The 8952-nt window shown below is 45.7% G+C and overlaps 1 protein-coding gene across 3 annotated transcripts in view; it reads left to right on the top strand.

Annotated features, from left to right (window-relative positions):
- Positions 1–464: 464 nt before the first annotated feature.
- The window catches only part of LOC119857371 (acyl-CoA (8-3)-desaturase-like), a 30650-nt gene continuing 22162 nt past the window's right edge, over positions 465–8952 (top strand). The window contains exon 1 of one of the 3 annotated variants that reach the window (XM_038406165.2): positions 465–807. In XM_038406165.2, coding sequence (XP_038262093.1) covers positions 601–807 — 207 coding nt within the window. In that variant the 5' untranslated portion in view covers positions 465–600. The remainder of the gene's footprint in view (positions 808–8952) is intronic. The other 2 variants (XM_043517639.1, XR_006282376.1) reach the window with 2 other exon arrangements.

The following is an 8952-nucleotide window of genomic DNA, read 5'->3' as shown; positions in this document are numbered from 1 at the left end:
AGGGACCCAGGAGGTCATCTAGTCCAACCCCCTGCTCAAAGCAGGACCAATCCCCAATTTTTGTCCCAGATCCCAAATGGCCCCCTCAAGGGCTGAGCTCACAACCCTGGGTTTAGCAGGCCAATGCTCAAACCACCGAGCTCTCCCTGCGGCAGGACGCTCCCCGTCTCTTCTCTCCCCCCGCCCCGCTAGTAGCCCCAGGGGAAAAGCAGCATTAAAACCCAGAGACCTCCCTTCATAGCGGAGACGAGGGAAGCATGGCGGTGGGTGTCTGGCATGATTGACAAGAAAATAAGCCAATAAAATGGCAAAGATCCGCCACGTGTGCGCCGGAGTGATTCAACAACCAATGACATTGGGATGGGCTCCAATGTGCCGGAATGAAGCCAATGAGCTCTCGGCGGGGCGGCTGTGGGGGCGGGGTTAGGGAACATATGACCCAATGCGCTCTCTAATGGGCGGGGCTGGAGGAGAGAGCTAGCCATTGAGCTCTGAGGGGGCGTGTCCCGGGGGCCGGGCTGCGCCGCTCGCGCTCCGGCGGACAGAGGCGGTGCTGAACTGGCAGAGCCGGGCTAAGCGCGGCGGCAGCAGCAAGCGGGGATGGAGGAGCCGGAGCCGGAGCCGGGCGCGGGCTCCTCCCCGCGGCGCTTCACCTGGGAGGAGATCGGGCTCCGCACGGGCCGGGGGCACCCGCAGCAGGAGCGGTGGCTGGTGATCGACAGGAAGGTCTATGACATCAGCCGGTTCTACCGGCGGCACCCGGGGGGCGCCCGAGTCATCAGTCACTACGCCGGGCAAGATGCCACGGTGAGGGCCGGGGCTGGCGGGTCCCCTTTACTCCCCGTGCAGGGCTGAGCCCCGCCCTGAGGCTGGGGCAGGCGGTGAGCGGGTCATCGTGGACGCTGATTTGGGGTCGCGCTGTGACTGTGCCCTGCTTTGTGGTGTCTGCAGGCCCCGGGGAGATGTGTGTGGAAAGGGCTGGGGAGAGCAGCAGAGGCAGTGGGGATGGGAGGGGGCAGAGCCTAGGGGATGAGCGAACGGGAGGGGTGGTACTAGGCACAAGCTAAATGTTGTGTGACGGGGAGAGGGCAAGAAAGGATTCAACTGCAGGGATTTTATCAAAAACCAGTCAGAGAACACTTCAGTCTCTCCGGTCACTCGATTACCTGACGGTGGCTATCCTTCAACAAAAAAATAATTTGCAAACTGGATACAATTAACTTAGGCTTGAATAGAGACTGGGAGTGGATGAGTCATTACACAAAGTAAAACTTTCCCCATGTTATTTCTCCCCCCCACCCCACCCCCCCACTGTTCCTCAGACGTTCTTGTTAACTGCTGGAAATGATGGCCCACCTTGATTATCACCATGAAAGGCTTTCCTCCTCCTCCCCCCCCCCCGCTGGTGATGGCTCATCTTAAGTGATCACTCTCCTTACAGTGTGTATGATAAAACCCATTGTTTCATGTTCTCCGTGTGTGTATATATAAATCTCCCCACTGTATTTTCCACTGAATGCATCCTATGTAGTGAGCTGTAGATCACGAAAGCTTATGCTCAAATAAATTTGTTAGTCTGTAAGGTGCCACAAGTACTCCTTTTCTTATTCCCTGTAGTGGGGGTGGAGGACTGTATGTTGGAGAAATCAAAGGGCTGTATCCAGAGGCAGTGCCAGGAAATGAGAGGAATGGAGGGAGCAAATCAGGGGAGGAAGGCGCAGCATGGCATGTGTATGGGGCACAGATGGCGGAACACTTGAGTTAGGCCAGTTCCAAAGGGCCACCTGCTCTTTGAAGCCCTGTGCATGTGATGATGATACCTCCACAGTTCTCTGAGCAGCACTAATCCCCACACAGAGATCCTGGTAAAGACCAGCAGGATGACTGTGTGGTTCAAGTTCTCCTATGTACCTGACTGAGAGTCTGGGGAAGGGGCTCTCTGGAGCAGCTGTATGGCGATGGGGATTCTGAAAGTCTGTAGTAAGAGGAAGAAGAAAGGCCAGAGTCTGTAGAACATGTGCCCCCTGGTGGCAAAGGGATGCACTAATGGGGAGAGGGAGATAAGTAGTGGGATCTGCTTACCTCTGTTGAAGTGGTAGCTTGACTTATTGTGTAATTCTGATTATGAATCAGAGATTTTGAAGCTGCTGTCTGAGGTAAAAAGCAGATCACAGTATGTTTAGCACTGGACTTGTAAATTTACCATATATCTTCTAGCTGGAGGTTGATATGAAAGGTGAAGGGAAGGCCCCACCAGAAAAGTTGTGGTCAAGAGTCGTGCTAGCATGTTGCTGAACATGTAGATTCAGCGGGGAAGAAATACTTTGGAGAGATGGGGTTTTCTTGATTACCCCTTACAAGGGTATTGTTGTCAGTATTATCCTCAGCTCCCTCACTTAGGCCCCAATCTAGTAAAGCACTTAAGCATATGCTTATCTTTAAGCATGAAGTCAACAGGTTTGCTGACACACATAAAATTTAAGCACCTGCTTAACTGCTTTGGTGTACTGGGTCTCTAAAGTGCATCTGCTTTCCCGGATTTTAGTTCTGATTTATTTTTTATATAACAGTGTAGATGTACTTGGTATTTAGGTAACTGATGCTAGACAGAGACCAAAATCCCTACCCTGCTGAGCTTTCAGTTTAAACGTGCACAAGCTGACTTATGCCGATTATGCTTCATGAGATCACTTGTCTGTCCACTCCACATATGTTTTTTGAGATTTACTAGCCAGCACATAAATGGCTACTTTGTTAAAGCATGGTACGTATTTTTGCATGTACGTCTGTGTGCACCCCAACTGTCAGCTGTCCCAAGGCATCTCAATGGGGGGAGCTGACAGCAGAGGGTAGGGACTTGGGCTGGGTGAAAGTGGTAAAAATATTTTCACGCGTAAGATTTTTCACTAGTTCACTTTGTGTGGTTTTTGCAGACCCACAAACTGTGAAGTTTGTAAAGATTTCAGAAGACCAGTTTTTGCTGAGAGATGTGAGAAAACTCAAAAAGCAATTTTAATTGCCTGTTCCATTCCTGATCCAGTAGACTACAACATGCCCAGCCCAAATAATGCAATTTAACTCTCTGGGTCTGAGAAGTGGCAATGAGAACTTCTACCAGAGAGAACAACCCAAAAAAATTCTGAATTTAAAATCTGCACAGCCACATGTGGATATTACGTTTTACATATTTGGAAACTTGGGCTTAGAAAGGTTAAGGCCAACATTTTTGACTGAGGGTGCCATACAAAATTAGTGAACACTTTTGAAAATGATGACTCTGAACCTGTAAACACTTCTGTACATTTAATTTTATTCAACTGAGTAGTCCCATTGAGGTAAGTGCTTGCATGGTCAGGGACTTGGGTCTTAACCTCTCTAAGGGCCTTGGGTCCAGTCCTTGGGTCTTAACCTTTCTCAGCTGCAGTTTCCTCATCTATAAAAGGGAGATAATGAAAAATACCTAGTACTTCATAACTACAGACATAGTGTAAGAGCACATCACTTGTCAATTGTTTTAGATAAGATCAGTGTTTGCAGTGTTATTAGGTACAGTAGAACCTCAGAGTTATGAACACCAGAGTTACGAACTGACCAGTCGACCACACACCTTATTTGGAACCAGAAGTACACAATAAGGCAGCACCAGAGACAAAAAACAAACAAACAAACAGCAAATACAGTACAGTACTGTGTTAAATGTAAACTACTAAAAAACAAGGGGAAAGTAGCATTTTTCTTCTGCATAGTAAAGTTTCAAAGCTGTGTTAAGTCAATGTTCAGTTGTAAACTTTTGGAAGAACAACCATAACATTTTATTGAGAGTTATGAACATTTCAGAGTTACGAACAACCTCCATTGCTGAGCTGTTCGTAACTCTGAGGTTCTACTATATTGTCTGTACTAAGCACAAGATACTGTGGTGGGTATAAACAGCTGTTCATAGGAGCTAAAACTATCTAAGGCAACACTGGAAGATTTTCAAATGCAATCTCCATAATGTGCCCGATTTTCAAGGTTAGGTGCGCACTCTTGCACACGTGCATTCAGACACGGACAGTCAGGCCACATCTGCATACAAATACTTGACTTGTGCATATAAGGTATACATCAAGTATTTGCCTGAGTAAATTAAACATGTGCAAATGTTTATATATTATTACATTATATATGTTTATATAAAATTGTATTCCTCTACCTTTGAAAATCTAGCCCAGTGTTTGCAAAGAGCTATATAATTGCAGAGTATTATTAAAGGATACTGTCAACTTAAAAATCACCCTGCTGTCTGAAAATGTTTTCTCTGCTACTTTTACTAGAAACAATAACTAAGATTACTAGGACTGGGAAAATGTACGTATTTGGTAGCACCTACGTGGGTAGTCAGATCACGTTTACTCTTTCCCTGTGTAGTCAGTTTTTCTCTGTTGGCTGCCTGAGTCTTTTACACATGGGGAGAGGAAAACTTTTTAAAAAATTAGGATGATGTGGTTGTAAATCACAAAGTTTGGCACATGGCCTCAGGGGCAGACATAGTACCTGAAACTACTCTTAACTTATTGTGATTGACGACATTTCAATTTCATTACGTCCCCTTTTAATCCCAGACACTGACCGGGGTAGGAATACAATTTGGGACCCAATGTCTTCTAGGGCTGCACAATATGGGCATAGCCAGCAGCCTAAGGCAGTGTGCAGTCCTTCATAACCTCCACAAGATCATGACAATTCCATCCATTTTAAGCCTTGTTCCAGTGAAGGAGAGTCTGAGAAATGGGTCAGTCATAAGGGTCATAGGCACCTAGTGTTGGATTTATGTGCTATCAGGTATTAACAGACCCGGGGAGCAAACTGTGACAGATATAATAAACACAATTCAATAAAATAAGATTTAACTCAGTTCAATAAGGTTTGTGAAGGCTATTGCAGGATATTAATATCTTTGGAGTCCATTGTATTAAATGAGTGGTATATATAGCCTTGTGGGCCAGGTATTATATGTATTTTCCCAGGAAGAGTAAATACAGCTCCTCCAGGAACTGAGAAAAGCAGGGAGGGGTGATTAGTCAAAGGTGTTCAGGTTATAACATCTCCAGAGAAGCACCCCTCTCTGATGAGGTTCGCATAAACTGGATTCTCCAGAGCTCAACAAACAAAGAAAGGACTTATGGTTAAATAGTCTGAGTTAAAAGTGACTTGGACCTTCTTTCTGATCCAGCAAACGGCCAGGCCTCTTATCCAAGGGGGTCCCCAATCCTTAGGAGAGGGTTTGGAGGTCTTTGGTCCACTGAGGCCCTAAAACTTGGGTTCTTGTTCTGAGCAAAGGATGTTATAAACCTGAAACCATTGGCCAACTGCTGGGAGGGGTCTGAAGGACTGTTAACCTCCCAGAGCCCATGCTGGAATTGGGGTGATCTCTGGTAAGCATATTATCATGCTTGTAGATTCTTTTATTGTTTTAAAATATGTTCTCTCTGTAATGCTTTGCCCTTAAGAATTAAAGTGCTTGCTTAGAAAGAGCTGTGTGGTAACTCATAACTCATTGTGTGTGGTAACTCATTGTTGGCAATTACCCTGTTATTAGTCTCTGAAGAGAAAACAAAGCACAGACCCTGCCCTCTTGAGGCAATCCACCTTGCTGGGGAATAATACAGTGTAGGTAGGGAACTGTTCAGCCTGGAAATACCTGTTCAGAAGGGAGAGAGAAGCGGGTTTCCACTCAAGAGAGGCAAGGCTGGGGGGCCAGAAGCCTAGAGTGGGATGCCCTTGCTGAACCATATGGAGGGAATATGGGAGCAGTTGCCCTGAACTGTGACACACAAGAAGCGTTATGCTTTCTCATCTTCAGAGAGTAACTACAACGGGGTGAAATGGAACTGCTCACCTCTGAAGTAGCTGAGCTGGAGTTTCAGAGTAGCAGCCATGTTAGTCTGTATCCGCAAAAAGAACAGGAGTATTTGTGGCACCTTAGAGACTAACAAATTTATTAGAGCATAAGCTTTCGTGGGTTATAGCCCACTTCATCGGATGCTTAGAATGGAATATATAGTAAGATAGATAGATATACATACAGATAAGTTGGAAGTTACCATACAAACTGTGAGAGGCTAATTAGTTAAGATGAGCTATTATCAGCAGGAGAAAAAAACTTTTGTAGTGATAATCAAGATGGCCCATTTAGACAGTTGACAAGAAGGTGTGAGGATACATCACTTAAGGAAATAGATTCAATATGTGTAATGATTCAGCCACTCCCAGTCTCTATTCAAATCCAAGTTAATGATATCTAGTTTGCATATTAATTCAAGCTCAGCAGTTTCTCCTTGGAGTCTGTTTTTGAAGCTTTTCTGTTGCAAAATTGCCACCTTCAACCTCTCCGGCCACTGAGTAAAAGATTTAAAGTGTTCTCCTACTGGTTTTGAATGTTATGATTCCTGATGTCAGATTTGTGTCCATTTATTCTTTTGCATAGAGACTGTCCGGTTTGGCCAATGTACATGGCAGAGGGGCATTGCTGGCATATGGTGGCATATATCACATTGGTAGATGTGCAGGTGAACGAGCCCCTAATGGCGTGGCTAATGTGATTAGGTCCTATGATGATGTCACTTGAATAAATATGTGGACAGAGTTCACACCGGGCTTTGTTGCAAGGATAGGTTCCTGAGTTAGTGTTTTTGTTGTGTGGTGTGTGGTTGCTCGTGAGTATTTGCCTCAGGTTGGGGGGTGGTCTGTAAGCCAGGACTGGTCTGTCTCCCAAGATCTGTGAGAGTGAGGGATTATTTTTCAGGATAGGTTGTAAATCTTTGATGATGCGCTGGAGAGGTTTTAGCTGGGGGCTGAAGGTGACAGCTAGTGGCGTTCTGTTATTTTGTTTGTTGGGCCTGTCCTGTAGTAGGTGACTTCTGTTTTTTCACTTCAGCAGGTGGGTATTGTAGTTTTAAGAATGCTTGATAGAGATCTTGTAGGTGTTTGTCTGAGGGATTGGAGCAAATGCGGTTGTATCTTAGAGCTTGGCTGTAGAAAATGGATTGTGTGGTGCGTCCTGGATGGAAGCTGGAGGCATGTAGGTAAGCATAGTGGTCAGTAGGTTTCCGGTATAGGGTGGTGTTTATGTGACCATCGCTTGTTAGCACAGTAGTGTCCAGGAAATGGACCGCTTGTGTGGATTGGTCTGGGCTGACATTGATGGTGGTCTGGGCTGAGGTTGATGGTGGGATGGAAATTGTTGAAATCATGGTGGAATTCCTCAAGGGCTTCTTTTCCATGGGTCCAGATGATGAAGATGTCATCAATGTAGCGCAAGTAGAGTAGGGGTGTTAGGGAATGAGAGCTAAGGAAGCGTTGTTCTAAGTCAGCCATAAAAATGTTAGCATACTGTGGGGCCATGTAGGTACCAATAGCAGTGCCGCTGACTTGAAGGTATATATTGTCCCCAAATGTGAAATAGTTGTGGGTGAGGACAAAGTCACAAAGTTCAGCCACCAGGTTAGCCGTGACATTATCGGGGATACTGTTCCTGACGGCTTGTAGTCCATCTTTGTGTGGAATGTCGGTGTAGAGGGCTTCTACATCCATAGTGGCCAGGAGGGTGTTTTCTGGAAGATCACCGATGGATTGTAGTTTCCTTAGGAAGTCAGTGGTGTCTCGAAGATAGCTGGGAGTGCTGGTAGCCTAGGGCCTGAGGAGAGAGACAACATAGCCAGACAATCCTGCTGTCAGGGTGCCAATGCCTGCGATGATGGGGCATCCAGGATTCCCAGGTTTATGGATCTTGGGAAGCAGGTAGAATACCCCTGCTCGGGGCTCCAGGGGTGTATCTGTGCGGATCTGTTCCTGTGCTTTTTCAGGGAGTTTCTTGTCAACTGTCTAAATGGGCCATCTTGGTTATCACTACAAGTTTTTTTTCTCCTGCTGATAATAGCTCATCTTAACTAATTAGCCTCTCACAGTTTGTATGGTAACTTCCAACTTATCTGTAAGTATATCTATCTATCTATCATAGAATCATAGAATCATAGAATCATAGAATATCAGGGTTGGAAGGGACCCCAGAAGGTCATCTAGTCCAAGCCCCTGCTCAAAGCAGGACCAAGTCCCAGTTAAATCATCCCAGCCAGGGCTTTGTCAAGCCTGACCTTAAAAACCTCTAAGGAAGGAGATTCTACCACCTCCCTAGGTAACGCATTCCAGTGTTTCACCACCCTCTTAGTGAAAAAGTTTTTCCTAATATCCAATCTAAACCTCCCCCATTGCAACTTGAGACCATTACTCCTCGTTCTGTCATCTGCTACCATTGAGAACAGTCTAGAGCCATCCTCTTTGAAACCCCCTTTCAGGTAGTTGAAAGCAGCTATCAAATCCCCCCTCATTCTTCTCTTCTGCAGACTAAACAATCCCAGCTCCCTCAGCCTCTCCTCATAAGTCATGTGCTCTAGACCCCTAATCATTTTCGTTGCCCTTCGTTGTACTCTTTCCAATTTATCCACATCCTTCCTGTAGTGTGGGGCCCAAAACTGGACACAGTACTCCAGATGAGGCCTCACCAGTGTCGAATAGAGGGGAACGATCACGTCCCTCGATCTTACTATATGTTCCATTCTATGCAACCGATGAAGTGGGCTGTAGCCCACGAAAGCTTATGCTCTAATAAATTTGTTAGGCTCTAAGGTGCCATAAGTCCTCCTGTTCTTTTTGCTGAGCTGGAGTGAATCCCAGCTTTTTTGGATATTTCTATATTTGGAAATCCAAAATCAGATTCCTAGAAAAAACAAAAGCAAAGGAAAAGCACGTCCCCTTTAAATGTGTGTCTTGCTGCCTCAGTACCATGATTCTCAGAAGGTGCATTAAAGCCCCATCACAATCCCCTACCCCCTCTCCCTTGAGACTTTACTGCCAGGTTGTACAACCACCATTGTAGTGATTGGTCTAAACTTGTGGTACCACTGGCTCCTG

The sequence above is a fragment of the Dermochelys coriacea genome, chromosome 6 (genome assembly GCF_009764565.3).
Source record: "Dermochelys coriacea isolate rDerCor1 chromosome 6, rDerCor1.pri.v4, whole genome shotgun sequence".
NCBI lineage: Eukaryota > Metazoa > Chordata > Testudines > Dermochelyidae > Dermochelys > Dermochelys coriacea.
Note: the sequence above shows the minus strand (reverse complement) of the source record. Positions and strands in the feature narration are given on the sequence as shown.